This window comes from Hippocampus bargibanti, linkage group LG16 (genome assembly GCF_051943395.1).
Source record: "Hippocampus bargibanti isolate YZ-2025 linkage group LG16, ASM5194339v1, whole genome shotgun sequence".
Taxonomy (NCBI): domain Eukaryota; kingdom Metazoa; phylum Chordata; class Actinopteri; order Syngnathiformes; family Syngnathidae; genus Hippocampus; species Hippocampus bargibanti.
The window spans coordinates 4,583,772-4,605,565 of NC_142749.1; the positions used below are offsets into that span (position 1 = coordinate 4,583,772).

The window sequence follows — 21,794 nt, forward strand, 5'->3', positions numbered from 1 at the left end:
ATTATTATTATTATTATTATTATTATTATTATTATTATTATATAAAGTAATGTGGGGTACATATGGCTCCCAGGGATCGACTTTGACACCAGTGCTCCAAAGTGTACTGTATTTATTCTGCAACAGCGTGATTGGTCAACTACACGTACACGTACACGCACACACACACACACACACACACACACACACACACACACACACACACACACACACACACACACACACACACACACACACACACGCACACGCACACGCACACACACATACAGTCTGCATTGTGTTGAAAGAATAAGGGCATCGTCCAGCCAGACAGACATTCAGTTTGGAAATATCCAGCCCAAGCAAACATCTCATAAAAGAGCATTTACCAAAGTTCACAGACAGTCTTATCAATTTGGGAAACCAGTCCAACACCAGAATAATTGCTTCATCAGAACTACAGTAATCAAACAATATCCAGGTTGACGTTGTGTTTTGATAAGATTGCAGAGTTCGTATAAAAAGCGTGATGGATATCATAGGTAAAATCAAGCAGTTTTGATTTGGAGATGTTTTATAATTTTCCAAAATGTTTTCAAGACAGTTTATGAAATTAACAAGGTATATTTTCAGTAAGTATTACAAATAAATCAGAGATCGGCACTTAAAACAATGGCAGTGACTGTTGGAGGAAAATGTAATCCATGATCATTTAAACAGCATCTTTGCTGACACTGTCTCAATGTTAGTTAGGACAAAATACCAAAACCCAGACAGTTAACTGAAAGAGACAAGACCTAAATTTGGGTCACAATGGACATATTTGTGTGTCATTTTACAAAAAGAACCTCATGCAAAAAAAAAGTCTTGATGTACTGAAGTGTCATTGTTCACATTTATTTCTTATACACATGCATTGGGGCACCTGGTTACATAGCCATAATCATTTTATTTACCATCCAGTAATACATTTGGGGTTTATAAAGCCAATCAACATTAATTTTTTTCCACAACTTTGCAAAATAAATATCAACTTAAAAGTTGTCCTGCTCAGACAAAGTTCAGGTGAGTGTCCTTATCCACGCCGTAATTGGTCTTGTGCTGCTCAAAGAGTTGGTTGAGCTCGTCCATGTACAACTGGTGAAGGGAATCAAGCTCCTCCATCGTTGGTTTCTCATTTCTCTGCACCGTGATGGGTCGCCCGACTGCACACACGTGAGAAGGTGCAATAGTGTAAATGACTGTGATATGTGCCCATGCACCATTCATGATAACCTGTAACCTGATAACATGATAAATTGTCCACTCTAGTAAACACCATCCCTTAAAGGACAACCAACACAATTTTTTTGTTTCCTTACTGACATCAGAAAAACATTTTATAGCATCTAAAATACCCAAAACACGCAGGCTGATATTTTTAGTCAAATGAAAAACATCAATAAAAATGACTTAAAGTGTCCCAAAAGTACTTCAAAATGACCTCAGAAAGTTTCAGTTTCAGAAGGACCCGCCCCCTTGTTCGTGACATCAGGACAAGACGTCTTGCGTTGCTTGAGAATCAAAACAATGGCTTCAGATTCGGAGAAGATGCTTTCTTGTTACTCATCCAGTTATGAATATGGTTCAAATAGTTCTGAACAGGAAAGCATAAATGTTTGCAATCGATTAAAGAAGTCCTTCCGTATCAATTTAAGCGCGTCAGGACTCCAATGTAGCGTCCCAGAATATGCGCAAGTTAGCTCCCAAGCTCTGTTGGAAATGGGCTGATTTGTCTGCTGGGAATTTGTGTCAACTAGTATCAAATAGTAGTCTTGGTGCAGCACACAACGATTCACCATCACGTTATTTATGTGTTTTCCTTCTAATTTTGCCATCAACACGGATCAACACGAAGTTTTTGGGCCAAACAAAGTACCCAAAATGCATTGTGTGTCGCTTTCTCATTCAGGCGCGTTCCTTCAGTGACGTGACGACTCGTCACCAACTCAAAAACAAGACTTCCTGAATATTCAGTGGCAGTCTTAAAATGAAAAATATAGCTATATGCGGTGGAATCTTTGTCAAAGACGCTCAGTAGAAGTCATTTCAAGTGATTTTACAAATTATGGACACAACTTGACCGGAGGCGTCGGTTGTCCTTTAATCATGCTTTGACAAAACTTCATCTTTCGTTCTCAAACCAAGAATTGCATTTCAAGACATTGAACCATACAAAATAGCCCTTTGCCAACCGTTATGCAGAAGTCACCCTGAAATAACTTTCGACGTAAAACGTCATTAACCAGGGAAGGCCAAAGGCAAAATATTCCCACATTAACTTAATAACGAATGACTATGACACCAAAAAAAAAGCCCATGAAATGATTTGATCTACATCCTGTAACGTGAAAGCGGACTGAAGAGACTTAGTTTTATTGGAACCAGCCACTTTCCATGACGAAAGCTGCCGATGGAAACGGCGGGACAATCTTCTCATTGATAAGACGGAAAACCTTTCTTTCGTTCCAGGTGTAATGTTCTATTCATGCGCTGAGCAGATTTGGACAAAATGTGCTTTGCCCCAAGCAACATTCTGGAAAGCTCTCTCTCATCTGCTACAATTAATTCTCACACACACTCACGCACACACACACAGACAGACAAGCGCAACGGTGGGAGCCAAAAGAATGGATGCACCTGTGACGCATAGAGACAATTGCACACATGAGTATTATCCAATCAAAATTGCGCTTTTTGCCAACTGCGGCCCCAACAGGAAATGAAAAGCGAGAAAATGAAAGGCGAGAATATGTATTTAGTTTTATCGCCGAGCCATATGCAATTATCAAAAGAGCCATATGTGGCTCACGAGCCATAGGTTCCCGACCCCTGCGCTAGAGGGATGGAAAACTTCAATGCGGAGGTGGAACTGCATCAAGGGCCATCTCTAAAATCCTTCTTATTTGTTAGGGTAATTTAATTTAAGATTGAATTCCTGCATTTTTTAAGTTGTGTCACATTATTTGTTATTTCGTTTTTTTGTTGTTTTGACTTCAAGATGGCGCAGCGAGAGCCTGTACTGCAACTCCTGTACGTATTTGTTTTTCTACTTCTTCTTTTCCTTTACTCTCTTTTTGAATAACTTTGCTGCTATGAAATGTAAACATCTACACTGTGAGACTAATAAAGGCTAATCCAATTTAAATCCAAAACTGTCTTACTTGGTTTAACCTTGAAGGACAACCGACACCATTTTTTTTGTTTCCTAACTGACATCAGAAAAACGTTTTATAGCATTTAAAATACCCAAAACATGCAGGATGATATTTTTAGTCAAACGAAAAACACCAATAAAAATGAATTAGTGTCCCAAAACTACTTCAAAGTGACCTCAGAAAGTTTCAGTTTCAGAAGGTACCGCCCCCTTGTTCGTGACGTCACACCAGGACACCTTGCCTTACTCTAGAATCAAAACTATGGTTTCTGATTCGGAGAAGATGCTTTCTTGTTACTCATCCAGTTATGAATATGATTCAAATAGTTCTGAAGAGGAAAGCATAAATATTTGCAATCGATGAAAGAAGTACTTGAGTATCAATTCGAGCCATCAGTACTCCAATGTAGCGTCCCAGAAAATGCACAAGATGGCGCCCGAGCTCCGTTGGAAATGGGCTGATTTGTCTGCTGGGAATTTGTGTCAGCGAGAATCAAATAGTAGTCTTGGTGCAACACACAACGATTCACCATCGTGTTATTTATGTGTTTTCCTTCTAATTTCACCATCAGAATCAGAAAACCTTTATTCGTCCCACAATGGGGAAATTTGCAAATAATTTTACTTATATAATTATAATTATAATTATAATGATAATAATAACTAAACTCGAGTACCGGGCCGCCAGTGCGTATGTGGAAATGTTGCGGCTTGGAATTGAAGCGGATTTACGTGGGACAGGAGATGTGAGACACTCTATTTTCTTCAATGGATACTACAGCTTCGTGTTTGCTATCAAAACTTAGCTTGTTGCAGATGTGCATATTTCATCATGACATCCCTGGCGCATTGGTGAAAAGGACGCTTTGATCCTCTCCTTTTTCATCTAGAACTGCTTCATGCAACAAAGAGGGTGCAGAAAGTGTTTAGGATCGAATGTGTTGTCATATTATTTTTTAATTTTGTTCTTTTGACTGCAAGATGACAACGCGAGTGTGGCTGCCTTGACAGTAGCTCCTGTATTTTGTTTTTCACACTTCTTTTTCTTCACTCTTCTTTTCATTATTTTGTTGCTGTGAAATGTAAATTTCTCTAGTCTCTCTGTTAAAACTAATCTCATCTAAATGAACAAAATCAACCATTTTTACAGTTATCCATAATGCAAACAAAACAACAAATCATGAAAGAGATCGAGGCCAACAGATTGAAAGACGATCGTAAACGACTTTAGGGCGTCACACATCCTAAATTGACGGCTTTGTCTGCAGCAGTTGCCCATTTACTGACAAAATGTTTTCAGCGATAAAGTCGGAATGCAGTCGTTATTTGTTTTGTGTCTTATGAAAATCAGATTTCCTTCATAGACACATATGTAGATATGTCTAAACTGTGTTACATGTTTGTGTTTTTACATCTGTAAATGTTAAACATTGTAGTGGGCGGCCATTTCATAGTAAATGGTGATTACGAACTCCTATTACAATGTACAAATTCGTAACGTCGCTCTGCCAAAATCAGGTTGGGAAATACATCAGATTGTAGGTCAGGATATCGCCAGCCAATTTGGCTGGACCAAAGTCTAAAGCTCATCCAGTAACCTATTTTTGGCCCACGTCACACAATGTGGGCGCTGTTGGCATTGGTGCCCACAGTTCATAGGTCAAATCAGTCAAAGTCTATCTTCGTCTACTCACCTATAGTATGGATGGGTTTTCTGTATGGCATGAGACCAAAGGAGTATTGGAAAATCCCACGAGCATGGAACAGTGGCAGGGAGATACCCATGATCCTTTGCAGCTGCTCCTGTCCACTTCGAAGCCAGGTTCCTCTTGAGTTCCCCACTTGATCAAAAACCTCATTCTCACCAAAGGAGAAGACTGGAACCAGGTGAGCTCTTCAAAAAATAATAATAATAAGTCTATTAGTAATTACTTGACATTTACTGCACTTAAATCATATGACAAGCTTTTCCAGGAAATAAATAGTGTGACTTGAATAACCCCCTGTTTTTAAGTTCACACTCATTCTGCAAAAGGCATGAAATGAATAGACTGATGCAATCATGTCAGTAAGCCACAGAAGCTTGGAAAATCAGGCACTTACCCGTGTTCCATTGCCATTTTAATAAAACCTTTCTTCTTGGCCAAGAGCACATTGTACGTTCCAGGGTGGGCATCGAGGGCCTCTGGAGCTCCACCAACAGCGATGACAACAGCATTTCCACCACCCCTCTGCCGCAGTGGATAACTGGCGCTCTCTTTATCAGATGGAATCAGACCTGCAGCACAGAAACAAGCATAACTCCGCAATCTTTGGCAATGAAGGAAAATATTAATTAAATGTAGCGGAACATCTAATAGCCCAGAGGTTGTACAAGCGAGTATTGACCCAATCAATTTGGACACGTTTTGAAACTTTTCAAGAATCAAGTCTGATGTTCAAATGAACGCTTATGAAACATTTGCGTACCACAAAAAATGACAATGGAGTTCATTGAAAAGGAAGTGATTCGGTCAGTGCATTTGATGTTCTTTTTGAGGGGCTTACTTATGACAGTCATAGCAATGCTATGAGGCCAACATCAGGAAAACGGACATTTCAAAGATCAATCAGAATCAGAATCATCTTTATTTATAGTATGTAGAACACACAAGGAATTTGTCTCTGGTAGAACACGGTGTACTAGTATCATCATAAGAAAAATGGAGGCACAATACAGTTCTATTTGGGTTACTGTTTAGAGAGTTAATGTCTTGGGGGAGGAAGCTGTTTAAATTTCTGCAGGATTTGGTGCGCAAGTGAAATTAACTAGTTTAAAAGTAATATTGCATTTGTTGAATATGAATTAAGTAGTATAATCCATCCCTTTCACCCATCTCAGCTGGTGTCTATCTTGCCACTTCCTCTCATCCTGTAAATCAGGGGTGTCAAAGTCATTTTTTGCCGTGGGCCACATTGTAGTTATGGTTTCCTCTCGAGGGCCGTTATGAATTTGGGGAACCCATTAGAATGTTTAAATCCCTTCAAATATTACATATAGAGCACACAGCAAATTAATGAATAACTCGTTTTCAAATCTGAAGTCAAGAATAATGACTTTTATTGTGGTTGACATCCAAAAATATAACATTTTGGCTCAGATTTTAGCAATCATCATGGAATTTAACAAGTTTGATTTGCTTTCGCGGGCCGAAAAAAATGATGTGGCGGGCCGGATTTGGCCCGCGGGCCTTGACTTTGACACCTGTGCTGTAAATAATACCACAGTTGCACAGGGGCTCACGTGATGCCCAATCACGACTCAGCTCGTGAACGTTGCATGAGCAACCCCTGAAAACAGGTGAACTGTGATTGATATGATGATACATTTCATTTCTAAGCGCCATTCAAAACTCTCAAGGTCACTTTACAGTCACAGGATACGTTTTTCTGTGGGTGAGCAGCGGCAGCCAGATGCGCCAGCATTTACTAAACCTGGAAGTAACTCAGATAGAAAGCTAGCTAGCTAATAGATAGCTAACAGACAGCAAGATAGATAGCTAGTTAGCCAGATAGCTGTACTTATGATGAACATACGGTTCAAGCACTGGCGTAGACACGCAGCTCAAACCTACTATTGGTCGGTACCTGGCTGATCATGCAACTGTGATGTCATTTGATGTCATGGCCGCTTCCTGAGATGGATTAAGAATGACTCGATACATGTTGCTTAGTTTAAATCGTATATATGTAATATTAATCAGAATGACATTTTTAGACTACGATGGGCATCGAGGGAACATATTCCTGTGAATAATTTAATTTATTTGACCCTTTTAACATCCAACTCCATTGTGTTCCTAGTTGTTGTCACGGTTGATTTGTTTGGGACCAACAGCTGGCTCGGTTGGTGGAACACCCGTTGGTCATCAAGTCATTCGTAGATTTTCTTTTTTAAGCACTCCCAGCCCGACCACTCGGTTGGCTCATTGTTGTTATTTCTGCCATTGTTGCGCTACTGCTTCTGTTGGTTTATTGATTGTCATGTCACATTTTTTTTTGGCTTATGCCATGGATTTTGTTGTTCATGGAATTCTTGTTTTCCAGACTTTACCTGTTTTGGATTTTGTTTCCTCAGTGTTTGATGACTACATTGTGTCAAGGTCAGACTTGCCTGATTTTTGGGGTCCACCTACTCCACTACCACCTCACCTACTGTGACAGTTGCCTCACATTTTCCTAAAATTCCGCCTGTCACATGGAGAATTCATCTCATTCCTAACATTACAGGTACAATGTCAAAGGAATACATAATGGCCAAAATGAAGATGACTGTAGCACAAACGGACTACAGTATTCTGGTTGTCATCAAAGTGTCATCATCTGGTTGGCAAACAACGGGTGGCGCTGTCGATCCTGCCTGCAGCCGCGCAGGTGTTGGTGGTTCCAATCAGAGGCAGTCAAAAGGACTCCCGGCACGGCCATTCAGTGTTGGGTCATTGCATTGTGCAGTGCATTGTATGCATTATATGCTGTGTATGTGTTTGCTGCAACATGTTAAGTTTGTTTCATCTTGGCAGACTTTTACTCTGGGTTATCTTTGATACTTTGTATTTTTCTGTTCAGATAATTTTGATGTTTTAGATTTTGTTCCTGCTGACTTTATTTTCATAAAATTTGTCAAATACAACCTGCTGCTCCCTCCTGCCTGTTTTTGGGATCCACACCCACCATCACCACTTTGCAAACCATGACACAAAGATGTGATGCTTCTCATCTGAGTAGGCTTCAGTCGTTGATGTAAAAGGTGAGTGAAAGTACCTCTGCATGGCTGACATGGCCCCTATTCCAGATACTCCATACGCTAAATCTCAGGCTGGTAAAGGGGATCAGTGTATTGGTATTTGAAGGACAACCGACATCCCCGGACAAGTTGTGTTCATAATTTGTAAAATCGCTTCAAATGACTTCTACTGAGCGTATTTTACAAAGATTCCACCGCATATAGCTATATTTTACATTTTAAGACTCGCGCTGAATATTCCGGAAGTCTTGTTTTTTAGTTGGTTTTTGTGTTGTTTTTGAGCCCTCACCCTACGTCGCTGAAGGAACGCCCCTCACCGAGAAAGGACGTACCTTGCATCACCTCAATGCATTTTGCGGTACTTTGTTTTGTCTGAAAACTTCGTGTTGATCCGTGTTGATGCCGAAATTAGAAGGAATACATAAATAACGCGATGGTGAATCGTTGTGTGTTGCGCCAAGACTTCTACAGTGTATTTGATGTATGCTTACAAAACGTCCCAGGAGACAATTTACACGGAGCTTTTTTGCCCTCTTCTTCTGTTCAAGATTTGTATGGATACATCCCCAGTCGAATTCACACAAACCTGCACACATGATGTAATCTCTGAAGAATGGGGTTCGAAACCAAAGGGGCAGCATGAGCAAGTAGTGGGTGAGGCCTGGAAATAATTGCTTGAAGCCTGTGGAATAGGTGCAGAAATTGGTAAAGGCTCCTGCCACCAGGACTCCATGGGGGTGGAAGCCAAGAACGTAGTTGTGTCGAGGGTCCAGGTCAGCTGTCTTCACCAACTGGGGGAAAATTAAAACAAATATGTATTTTTCCAACTGTTAATTTTTTAAGTGGAATTTTGTACAGCAGTACGTATGGGCTTATTCCTATTATTAGCTGTGTTGAGCTCATACAGTATGTGCCTTATCTTTTTTTCACCAGCACGTTTTGCTCTTTGCACTCTTTCATGCTGCAATCAACAATATCCGACATCCCTTCCATTACATATACAGTACATATATGCATACAGTGATTGTTGTAGATGTTACAATGTACAGTATTGGATTGGATTTACCTTTATTAGTCTCGCAGTGGAGAAATTTACATTTCACAGCAGCAAAGTTATGAAAGGAAGATGAAAGGACAGAATCATTCATTTAGAATTTTGTAATACTTGATGCACTTGTCCCTTAATCATAAAAGCCTTGTTTTACGAACGCTAATTCATGTAATATATATTTCATTGCAAAATTCCCCACTGTGGGCCTATTAAAGGCTTTCTGATTCTGATGTTTAAAAAAAAAGTCAACAGTACCTATTATTTTTTGTCACTATTCAGAATTGATTTAGGCACAATACCTGACGGTGTCAGTCAAACTGGTTATATTTTGATCATAGTTGTAATTTATGTAAACAAATTACATTACATTACATTAACAAATCCTAATTTAAAAAAAGAAACATTGTTTGCCTTATTGACAGATCGATGTAAAAGGACTCAAATGGCCAGTGGGGCTGTTGGAGCAAATTATAAAGAAATGTTGTCATGAAAAGAGAATACAGACTCTTGTTTTCATTTTCTTGGCCTTACCTGTGACAAGCATCAGACATTTTGTTTACCAATTTCAAGATCTTAATGTTGTGAGGGTGACCCATGAAATGCATTTCCTTTACAAACATGTACTTTGGATAGTATATAGAATGAATTCTGCAAAACAGGTAGTATTTTCTCTCATGGCAACACAGTAAGATATAACATATCTAATCTAAGGATTGTTTACATGTTTCACTGAGCCCAGCAGAAACTATAGAGATGGCATTGGAGGTCACGATCAGCACTGATCTCTGTCCTCGTGTCATTTGTTTTGCAGCACCTTTATGGGGTAAAAAAAAACAATAATCTCCACCTAGTGACTTGCTGAGATTTGTACAGTAATTCAAAGTTAAAGTGTTTTGATTTGATTGGGGGCTGAGATACCATCTCACATCTTCATGTGACACATTTTTTTCATTTATAATAATAATAATAATAATAATAATAATAATAATATATTTCATTTATAAGCGCCTTTCAAAACTTCAAGGTCCTTTTTATGTTCTCTATTCAATCGCCTGCTAAATGACAGATCAGTTTTTTTTTCAACGATTTTCTTGTCAAGAGAGTTCAGAGATGTGTTGGTTTAGTTCCACATTGTTTGTGCTGTGCGGCATTTAGCTGCAGCCCTCAAGCTGGGTTAATCATTGGTTTGAGCTTCAGTGACAGATCCTGATGTTTGTAATCAAAAGATCCCTCTCAAATTTCTTAGATTTTTCAAATGTGTCGCCTCAATGAAATCGCTGATGGAAGGACAACCGACGTCTCCGGACAAGTTGTGTCCATAATTTGTAAAATGGTTTCAAATGACTTCCTTCTATTGAGCGTATTTTATTAAGATACCACCGCATATAGCTATATTTTACGTCTTAAGACTCGCGCTGAATATTCAGGAAGTCTTGTTTTTGAGTTGGTGACGAGTCCGTAGGTGACGTCACTAAAGGAACGCCCTGACCCAAAAAAAGACACATTATAGCAGTCCTTCCATCACGTCAATGTATTTTGCTGCACTTGTTTGGTCTGAAAACCTCGTTTTGCACCCAAAAGCCGCCAGAAGAGGGCATCCAAGGAATTTATCAGCCTGTGGAAACAACAGCTCGGTGGCCATTTTGAGCCCCTTTTCTGGGACGCTACATTGCAGTCCAGGTGCCTCAAAATGACACGGAAGGACTTCAATCAATTGTAAACATGTATGCTTTCCTCTTCAGAACTATTTGAATCATATTCATAAGTGGATGTGGAAGAAGAAAGCATATTCTCAGAATCTGAAGCCATTGTTTTGATTCTCCAACAATGCAAGACGTCTTGGCGTGATGTCACGAACTGGGGCGGGACTTTCTGAAAATGCCCAATTCGCAGCTCACTTTTTTTGCAGATTTTGGACACTTTCAGTCATTTTTATTGGTGTTTTGCATTTGAATAAAAATATCATACTGCATGTTTTGGGTATTTTAGATGCTATAAAATGTTTTTCTAATGTCAGTTAAGAAACAAAAAAGTGACGTCGGTTGTCCTTTAAAGGGCATCAAAATTATTAACATTTAGCAATTTGATAAGGAATCAAACTAAAGTGTAAAAAAAATAATACGGCAACATTGGCTCTGGATTTAATTGGTACTGAACCAGTGCGAAAATATGCAGTCAGCCATAAACTCATTTGAAGATTCTTGTTTGTCTTTCATCTCAAAGAAATCTCAGCCCATTCGACTTTTCTGAGTTTCTCCACCTCTCTATATCTGCCCTGTGACTCTGGTCATTGGGCCAAATGCTACTGGTGGTAGCGAGAACTAAACGAAGGTTCAGGGAGGAACCCTCCCCCCCATCTATCTTAAAAACTCAACGCATATTTTGAATCTTTGCCCAACAAATTGGTATTGTTTTTTTAACTCATTCACTGCGTAGAGTTCCCAAATTTGTTCGGGTTTTGTTTTTTCATGCTTGGGTACCGATAAAGCGCTGGGCATGGCCTCTGGCAATGTTTTCTGTTTTCCATAAGGAGGCAGCATTTCCCTTTTTTCCATGTTAGCGCTTTGTTCCAGCTTCAGCTGTTGTTCAAGGGCTATATAAACCAACATTTATATATTGCATTGTATTGTGGACAGGCGCCCTCAATTCAAGCTCGCATAACTCCAGATCCATATAATTTAGGGATTCACTTTTTTTTTCAGATGAAAAAAGAGAGTCTAAGGTTTGTAAAGCTATACTGACTGAGTGCTAAAACTCAATATTCTGTTGGTCCTGGAATTCAAGTGACAATGACAAAAACCCTGGCACTAGACTGGACATATTTTTTCACATGGCGGTGAAAGTGTTCATGTTTTATGGTCTTGACTATTTTAAACCATTGTATTTTTATATGGCTGATTTGTACTTTCCTGTACAGCACATATTATTGAGTTGCAGTTTTTTTTGAAAGGGCTTTGTAAATAAAGTTGTGTTCAGTTGCGATGAGTAATGTATCCTGCCTAAGATGACCAAATCTTTTTCACTTTCACTTTTACTTTCAACTGTTTGACTTCATGGCATTTCACACATTATATTTGACAAGCAGATGTCATACAGTATCTACACATATAAGAAGTACATCCACTACATAACTAAAAACACAAGAAGGCACAGTTAATGAGAGGGCATTTTCGAACATTTCTCAAGGACAATCTCTCCTTTTCTTCTCTCCAAAGAAGGCTTTAGTGATCATGCGTCAGCTGGTTTCGTCAAAACCTGATCATGGTATAATTAGAAACAGCGGTTAAAAGACACCAATGAAATGAATGGAAAAGAACACTCCTTCTCTTATCCACCTGGAGTCAGATGACAGTGGAACTAACACATTGGTAATGCCACGTGGGAGCACTGAGATTTCAAGACTAGAAATTTTGGACCTCATGAAGAAACTGAAGAATTGTGAGCAAGTTATTTTAACGTTATACTGTACTAAGTGTCCAAGAAAAGTTACACGAGTTGGCATTACAAATGTTATGCTTCAGACCCTAATTAAAACGACACATTTTGACATTTACAAGCTTCATTGATTACGCCGTGCAAGAGACTATACAAGAGTGGTGGCAGGACAACCAATCTAAAACCAAGAGAGAGTATGATGCACTCATGCAGCTATATAAAGTAAATAAAGAGCAGTAGTACTTGTATTACCACTACTGCCTCTGTAAATAACTCACCAGTAATCTACATTTGTCATTTTTAGGGTAAAACATGATTACTATATTGCCCGTCTTCAAGTTTTGCTCCACCATTTGTGTTCAAATATTCATTTCTTCTAAAACTGCAAGAAATGATGCGTTCCTCCTCATGTCTCAAAAACCCATATGTCGTCCACCCATATTTCAAGGTATCACTGTATTTTGAAGGATAAAAACGTTGTTTTACCACTACCGCTATTGTAAATAACTCACCAGGAATCTACATTTGTTATTTTTAATTTAGCATACAAAAAATATGAGGATTATTGTATTGCCTACATTCGTCACTTTTAATTTACGCCAAAAATTGTGAGTATTATTATCTTACCTGTCTTCAAGTTTTGCTCCACCATTTGTGTTCAAATATTCATTGCTTCTAAAACTGAAGGAAATGATGCGGTCCTCCTCATGTCTCAAAAAAAAAAAAACCATATGTCATCCACTCATATTCAAGGCATTACTGTATTTTGAAGGATAACAACTCTATTTTTGCACTACTGCTTCTGTAAATAACTCAACAGGAATTTACATTTGTTATGTTTTATTTATGAAGCAATATAAGTATTGTGATATTGCCTACGTTCGTCATTTTTAATTTATGATAAAAATTGTGAGTATTATTGTATTGCCTGTCTTCAAGTTTTGCACCACCTTTTGTGTTCAAATATTGTTTCTAAAACTGCAAAAATTGATGCAGTCCTACTAATATCTCAAAAACCCGTGTTATCCACTCATATTTCAAGGCGCTGCTGTATTTTTGATTTGAAAGAGTTTTTTTGTGAAACCAGTTCTGAAACGTTTACAAAACACATACTGTACTACTTCAATATTCTTTTTATCATGTCATTTCCATAAGAAACGACATGATAAAAAGAAAAGCCAGGGACTCAAAAATATTTCAAACAACTGCACTACTTCCAGATTATTTTTATCAGGTCATTTCCATAAGAAACGACATTTCCGAGAATTGAAGAACAAAACATTTTTTATCATCTCATCTGAAACTGATCTACTCAATAAACTAACATGAAGGTAAGAAAATGATTCATTGATTCGTGTTTCCAGGTTTTCCATCTTTATAATTGGAAATTAACTGGTTAGGCAGGAAACAGTCCAAAATATTTGAAATTTAATGAGACAGTGTAAAATTAAACATAGGTTTAAACCCATTGTTTGATGTTGGGGAAAATGCAACAAAAGATCTTATTGCTTATAAAACTTGTACTAAAATGTACGTTTTGTACATTAGTATAAAAACAATGGAATGATTTTTTTCTCTTTTTCTTTTCGGGTGCCTTTTTCATGTCCATGTTCTCTGGCCAAGAAGCATTTTTGGTTTGGTATGCGGAATGAACTTTGCACTCTTGTCAAATATGTCAAAAGCTGTGCTCTGTGTTGAAACCCCAATTTAAAATATAACATCAAGTGTAGCATCAAGTATTGGCTCAAAAGCTGTCAATCACAAAATACTGTGCAGTGATCCCTCGCTACTTCACGGTTCACTTATCGCTGTTTCAGTGCATCGCGGATATTTTTTTCAGGAATATAAACATTCAGAATTTAAAAAATGCTGAATGACTCAGAGGTTTTGTATATGACTGTGGCTTGATTGGTTCTCAGCGCTGACATCATCCAATGACAGCACGATATCCCATATTTTATAGCCACGTGGATTGGCTGTGCATCTTCTCAGCCTCGTCACCCTTGTGTCCTATCATGTGGGTTATTATTATATAACACCTCTTCGTGGATTTGTTGTCTATTGCGAGTGGTACTGTCCCCATTTCAGATTCAGAATCAGAATCAGAATACCTTTATTCGTCCCACAATGGGGAAATTTGCAGTCCACAGCAGCTGTGGACTTGGATTCATTTACCGCGAAATATGAGGGATTACTGGAAATACGAATCCAGCATGCACTACGCGTGCTTAACCACAAGAGGGACACAACAGGCTAAACTAGGAAATGTGCCTGACAGCATTCAAAGAACCATGCTTGTTTTAGAATTTAGACAAAAGGAGTGCCAAACTCACGTCCTGTGGGGCTACTGTCCTACATGCTTTCCAGCAAATATTTCAACCCACCTGAATCAAATGAATTGATCATGAAGCTCGGTGGAAGCCTGGCATTGAACCAGTTCATTTGAATCAGGTGTGTTGCAAGAGGCAGAGTTGGAAAACATGTAGGACCTCAGTTGGACGCCCTGAAGTCAGACGTTTATTCTTCCTTACAACTTCGTCAGAGCTAATAATAAAAAAAAATACAACTAAAATGTGAAATCTTGAATCAAATCATTCCGTCAGAAACAATTGCCTCGTTCAGAAATCTGAAAGTGTTAGACCGATGCTTGTGAACACAAAATGTTCAAAATGCTAATGAGAGAAATATTGAAATCTGCCTTTTTCATTTCATTTTTCATTCATTTCATTTGGTGAAGAGTGAGAGGCGGGGATCGATCCTCATGCGAGTGAAATTTGAGCTCAGTGACAGTTGGGTGTCAAGTGAGTGGAGAGCAGCCAGGACAGCATTGTGCAAGACAAGACAGCAGTGTCGTAACACCACCCCGCGTTTACACTTTACTTTCAACTGCTCATTGAATGATTTTTTTTTTTATTAATTCAAAACTAGTGTCTCTGTACATTTGTATAATTGATCATCAATATTTTGGGGGATTTTTTTGGATATTTGGAGAGAACTCAGTCATGTATAAATGTATACAATGGATCATTAATAGTATTTGATTGGTCTTATTTGGCGTTTGGAAAGAATGCAGCTTCTCACTTGAAGTTTTAAAGGACAACCGACATCACTTTTTTGTTTCTTAACTGACATCAGAAAAACGTTTTATAGCATCTAAAATACCCAAAACATGCAGTATGATATTTTTAGTCAAATGCAAAACACCAATAAAAAAGACTTATAGTGTCCAAAATTTGAAAAAAAAAATGAACCCGGAAGTGGCCAGTTTCAGAAGGTCTCGCTCCCTTCTTCGTTATGTCACCCCAAGACGTCTTGCCTTGCTGGAGAATCAAAACAATGGCTTCAGATTCGGAGAATATGCTTTCTTGTTACTCATCCAGTTATGAATATGATTCAAATAGTTCTGAAGAAGAAAGCATACATGTTTGCAATCGATTAAAGAATTTCTTCCGCGTCATTTTGAGGCATCAGGGGTGGGAAATGTCGCACCCAAAAAAGGTAGAAAATGGCGACAAAGCTTTGTAAGGAATTAATCAGCCCGTTACCACAGGCTGATTAATTCCTTACTCCATGTAAGGAATTAATTTTGTAATTTTGGCTTTGTCGCCCTCTTCTGCCTCTTTTTGGTCCTACAGTTTTCAGACCAAAGTACAACAAAATGCATTGACGTGATGGAAGGACTGCTACAATGTGTCCTTTTTTAGGTCAGAGGCGTTCCTTCAGTGACGTAGGGTGAGGACTCATCACCAACTCAAAAACAAGACTTCCGGAATATTCAGCGCGAGTCTTAAAACGTAAAATATAGCTATATGCGGTGGAATCCTTGTAAAATACGCTCAGTAGAAGTCATTTGAAGATATTTTACAAATTATGGACACAACTTGTCCGGAGACGTCGGTTGTCCTTTAAGATTTGGTCGTTTTGCATAATTGTTTGCCTTGGGACTGCCTGGCCCTTTTCATGCGGTAAAGCAGTGTTTGAAATAACGTCTGCCCGGAGGCCCAGGGCGTACAACTTTTACGTAGGGCGTACAACTTGCAAAACGTCTCGGCCCAAGTGGCCGAAAACGTTTTCAGGGAAAGAAAAAAGATTGTTTTTTTTCCAAATCAAACATTTGTTTTATTCAATAAAGCAAAAGCTACAAGCAAATTGCTACAAGCCACGTGGACTCCTCTTTCTAAGCGCCTTTCAAAACTTTCAAGTACACTTTACAGTCACTGTATAGTCCGAAGCACGAAACAGGCTTCTGATGGGATGCTGTGCCGACTATACAAATTGCCAAACGAACGTTCGGCAGCCCATTAGAAGCCTGTTTCGTGCTTCGGACTATATCGTGACTGTAAAGTGTCCTTGAAAGTTTTGAAAGGCGCTTAGAAAGAGGAGTCCACGTGGCTTTTAGCACACAACGCAACGCAAACATTGCATTGTGCACCATGACGACAAACAACTGGAGCAAAATCTTCAGCAAGGGATATTTACTATAAATTAAGCAAGGGAGAATTTGTGGTAGGTACTTCCTTAATTAAAAAAATATCCTTTATACTTCGCAACAATGTCATCTTATTGTGTTTCAAGTTGTGAAAAATGGGGCAGACAACTTTATGGCCGGGCAGGCAATTTTTCAGAGTTGTCTGTCCTGGTGTCCGCTAACATTTTGTCATGAGTTTCAGACACTGCTTAAAGGAATAGACACAAAATGTGACCATTTCATCCCTCATTTACAAAGTTGGATTTCATCAACCAAGAGTCGAAATGAATATGTTTATGCTTACTGTCATATTTTCTTTCATCAAACCAAAAAATGTGGACCAAGACGCTGTCAAAAATTTGAAGTTCGCTCTACTTGCAAATGTCAGTCCAAACGATTATTAACTCACAGAACCAAAAGTTAGCTCAAATCATTGATCATCTTTGTTTCAACGCAAAAGTTGAAGTGGGTCAAAACAATATTGTGATGACATTCTCAGTATTGTTTTACAACTCGGGAATACTAATTTCACTTTAAAAATATTTAAACGACGAATTATGCAACCTTATAAGAACATGAAAACCTGATTTACCTTATTAAACTAACGTGAATCTCCGAATTGCTGTTATTCATGGTGAAGTCCAACTAACTTATACTGTACAATTTGCCATTTAAACGGAACCTTTAAAACAGGCTTTAACTCGTCACACTTTTCTAGTCAAAATTCTTAGACACTGTTTACTCATTGACCTATTAATGACACCAATAACTTGATCAAGAATTTAAGATTACAGCGAAATTATATTTTTGTCACAATGTATGATGAAGAATTATTCTCTGATGTATTTACGTTTCAGGTGGCACTGCAGCTGCCCACGTGTTGGTTTTAATCAGTGGCAGTCAAAAGGACTCCTGGCACGACCATTCAGAGTAATTAGATGTTTCATCCTGTCAGGTTTGTTTCTTCAGGTCATGTTTTATGGATGGTTTTGTTTGCTACTTTGGACCTTTTTGTTCTGATGATTTTGTTCCTGCCGACTTTAATACATTTTTTCAAATACAACCCGCGCCTCCTTCTTGCCTGACTTTTGGGGTCCTCCAACACCACCACCTTGCAATGCGTGACAGGAATAAAAGGGGGCGTTTTTGGACCTGTTGCTAGCAAAGACACAGAAAGGGACACTTCTTGAGGGGAGATCAAATTAAATGAATGAATGAATGAATATGAAAATATTTTGTTCGGGAAATGCTGAAGGTAAAGCCTACCGACAATTTCAATTCGGAAGACCCTTTTGAATAATCATTGAAAATTGAAAAATCAATAACAGCAGCAGTCTTCATCTCACCTTGATGGGGAAGTAATCCCGCATGTAGTCCCAGACTTTGATTCCGCACAAGTAGGGTACCCTTCGCCCTCCGCGTGCGGGAGTGTCATAGTCAAAAAACCACCAGACAGAATAGAGCACGCTGATCAACCAGTAACGTGTAAACAGCAGGAAGAAGAACATGACGATGCATGTGGGTGCTGAGGAGACAAAGATATATATATATATTAGTGTTTACAAATTACACTGAATTGATCCTCATAAACCATGTCATAATATCATAAACCCCCAATAAAACTGTCACAGATGGTCTTGATGTAAATATAATTTCAGATTTTGAAGCTATTCAGCTATAAAATCAAGTCACACAGTCAGTCAGGTTGGCGGGCCAATGCCTAAAGCAGGGGTGTCCAAAGTCGGTCCTCGAGGGCCGCCGTCCTGCCTGTTTTCCAGCTCTCCCAGGAGCAACACACCTGATTCAAATGATCAGCTCATCAGCCAGCTGTGAAGCAGCATCAAAATGGTCCTGATGATTTGAATCAGGTGCGTTGCTCCTGGGAGAGCTGGAAAACAGGCAGGACGGCGGCCCTCGAGCACCGACTTTGGACACCCCGGGCCTAAAGAAATCAGCCTGAGGAGAAAGCGGCATGATTGCACAATGTGTTGATGCAGTTACAAACATTTGCTGCATGACGTTGACCTCACACCCGTGAAAATGGAAAATCACCACAAGTCTCCTCAATGCTTCCCCAATTCCATGGCACAAAGATCCCACAAGATGGTGGCAAAGTTCATCGCTTCACCAAAACAGCATTTAGTTGATTTTTTAAAGGGTGGATTTTTTTTCCAGCAAAACGTGAAGGGTAATTTCCCCCAAAATCATGTAGATAGTTGATTTTACAAATACCGAACCATGAATATGCGAGGTGATGTTACAACTCATTAATGCTTCATTCATTTGATGTCTGGCTCCCTCTCATGGACACAAAATTGCCTTGGCAGAAGAGACTTACAGCAAGTGGAAGAAACTTCCACTCATACACTGTCAGTGCAAAACACATTTGATGAAGTGTTTCAATTGAAACATGGTCTTCTACAAAAATTTACCCGTTTGAGCTGAGTGGTTACGACAGACGACATCTTACGTTATCAAGTTAGGTCATGGAAGGGTTAAGAGTAGTAGACTTGCACTAGTAGTGTATATTAAATGCCAATCTCTGGACTCAACAATATGCACAGTCAGAAATGTGATAAAATACACTTACCTAAAGCAACGAAAGAGAAAACCCATTGCAACACGGCAACAGTTTGTAGTCGCCTGTGTAGGGGGACGCCAACTGGGGCAAAATCAATCTTCATGTTGCTCGAAGGAAAGACAGGCAACTTGCAGAACCGAAGCTGGTGGGAAGGAAAATGAGGCAATGAAGAAGGTCCAAAGTCTGCCCTAGCTTTCATCACCTCCTGATTGACTGCCTTATCTCAGACACTCAAAGTATCATTTGATAAATCTCGCTTACCATATCACACCACATCTGGTCTTTGACCCAGAAAGCCACGAACCAAGACAGAACATTCAAAAGTGAGCGTATATTAACACTGAGCAAAAAGATTTTCCTGCTTTGCCTTTTTTTGTAAACGGTCTGTGGCAAAGGGCAGGCTTCATAAAACATAATGGATGTCTTTGTTCAGGCAGCACCATCTGGCTGACAAAAGAAAAAACTACATCTCAAGATGATCAAAGAAGATAAATTGCACATATGCAGTGACAAATGCTTTAGAATTGTTTTCAAACAGAGAAAAGTGGCAAATGCTATGTTGTATGGCCATTCTGTGAAAGGGGAAATCGCCAATCATGTGGAAAAAATGAATTTGGGCCTCGGAAAGTGAAATCAAATCTGTGTTGTTATTTGCTGGCATTTTGCTTAATATCGCTTTTCGCCATTTTCACAAAAACCCTTGACATGATCAAAATGGCTCAGCAATATCCTTTTCTGTCTGTAGTCATATTTACCATGCCTGTTTACATATTTGTTACACACACACACACACACACACACACACACACACACACACACACACACACACACACACACACACACACACACACACACACACACACACACACACACACACACACACACACACACACACACACACACACACACACACACACACACACACACACACACATACTGTACATATCAGCTACCATTGAAAAACAAGGCCGGTGTTTGGCAAACTTCAACTCATCTTTTTCCTTGTTTCTTTTGTTTTTGATGGAGTAATTCAATTGACAATAACAATGATAAAATGTTGTCTTTTTTTTAACCTCCCCCTTGCCCCCCAAACAAACAACGTCCCAATCCTCATTCCACATTCTTATTAGAGAATTCTGAATTCAGGTAACCACCCTGTGGAAGACTTTTTGATTACCTTACTTCTGCCTACAACAATACATTTGGCGTATAGGTAGATAAATGAATAGATTTTTTGTAATTAGATAAGAAATTTCAAACCACAGTTACGTATGTCATGGCACAGTGGTGGAAAATCATAATGGTTAACTGTTCATGTTTGCATTTTTATTAACAAATTAGATGTACACACGACACATATGTTGTTAAAACGTTATATAAATCAATGTACAGTATTTGTTTTGTGTTGGATTGTAAAACATAAAAACTACTATTTTTGCTGACCTGCCTATGTATTTTTCTCAAAAATGTTATGGCATCAACATGAACTTATTTCAATACCATCATCCCAGAACTCCTCATCCCCAAACTTCTCCAGCTTGGTGTCTCCCCTACGATCTGCCAGTGGACCCTCACCTTCCTGACAGGACGGACACAACAGGTCAGACTGGGAAATATATCATCCACAACACGAACCACGAGCACTGGAGCCCCGCAGGGATGCGTCCTCTCTCCATTGCTCTTCTCTCTCTACACGAACGATTGCACCTCAACGCACCCAGCTGTCAAATTCATAAAGTTCGCAGACGACACCACGGTCATCGGTCTCATCAAAGACGGCGACGGGTCTGCGTACCGACAACAAGTGGAGCAGCTGGAGCTCTGGTGCAGCCGTCACAACCTGGAGCTGAACACGCTCAAGACAGTTGAGATGATCGTGGACTTCAGGAAACATCCATCACCATAGCTACCCCTCACTCTATCCAACTGCCTTGTGTCAACCGTTGAGACCTTCAAGTTCCTGGGAATCACAGTCTCCCAGGACATGAAGTGGGAGGTCAACACCAACTCTATCCTGAAAAAGGCCCAACAGAGAATGTACTTCCTGAGGCTGCTAAAGAAGCATGGCCTGCCACAGGAGGTGCTGCAACATTTCTACACGACTGTCATCGAATCCATCCTGTGTTCTTCCATCACCGTTTGGTTCGGGGCCGCCACAAAAATGCACAAAATCCGACTTCAATGGACAGTTAGGACAGCGGAAAAAATCATTGGCACCGCCCTACCCACTCTCGAGGACTTGCACACTGCAAGAATCCAAACTAGGGCGCGGAAAATCCTACTGGACCCTCCGCACCCTGC

General features: G+C 39.4%; 1 protein-coding gene across 1 annotated transcript; it reads right to left on the reverse strand.

Moving 5' to 3' along the window:
• Positions 1-95: 95 nt before the first annotated feature.
• mogat2 (monoacylglycerol O-acyltransferase 2) lies at positions 96-19,887 on the reverse strand. Its single transcript, XM_089016514.1, has 7 exons — positions 19,755-19,887; positions 19,503-19,635; positions 18,259-18,437; positions 8,545-8,749; positions 5,279-5,453; positions 4,870-5,069; positions 96-1,184 (listed from the first exon to the last, which is right to left on the reverse strand). The coding sequence occupies exons 1-7, from the start codon at positions 19,767-19,769 to the stop codon at positions 1,030-1,032; spliced, it is 1,062 nt and encodes a 353-aa protein (XP_088872640.1). The 5' UTR covers positions 19,770-19,887; the 3' UTR covers positions 96-1,029.
• Between the last annotated feature and the right edge of the window lie 1,907 nt (positions 19,888-21,794).

Bases quoted from the DNA above. Each gene is read 5' to 3' on its own strand.
- mogat2 (XM_089016514.1), bottom strand. The intron at 8,750-18,258 runs GTGAGATGAAGA...ATTTTCCCCCAG, and splicing joins GGGATTACTTCCCCATCAAG to TTGGTGAAGACAGCTGACCT. The intron at 5,454-8,544 runs GTTTGTGTGAAT...TCTGTGCTGCAG, and splicing joins AGATTACATCATGTGTGCAG to GTCTGATTCCATCTGATAAA.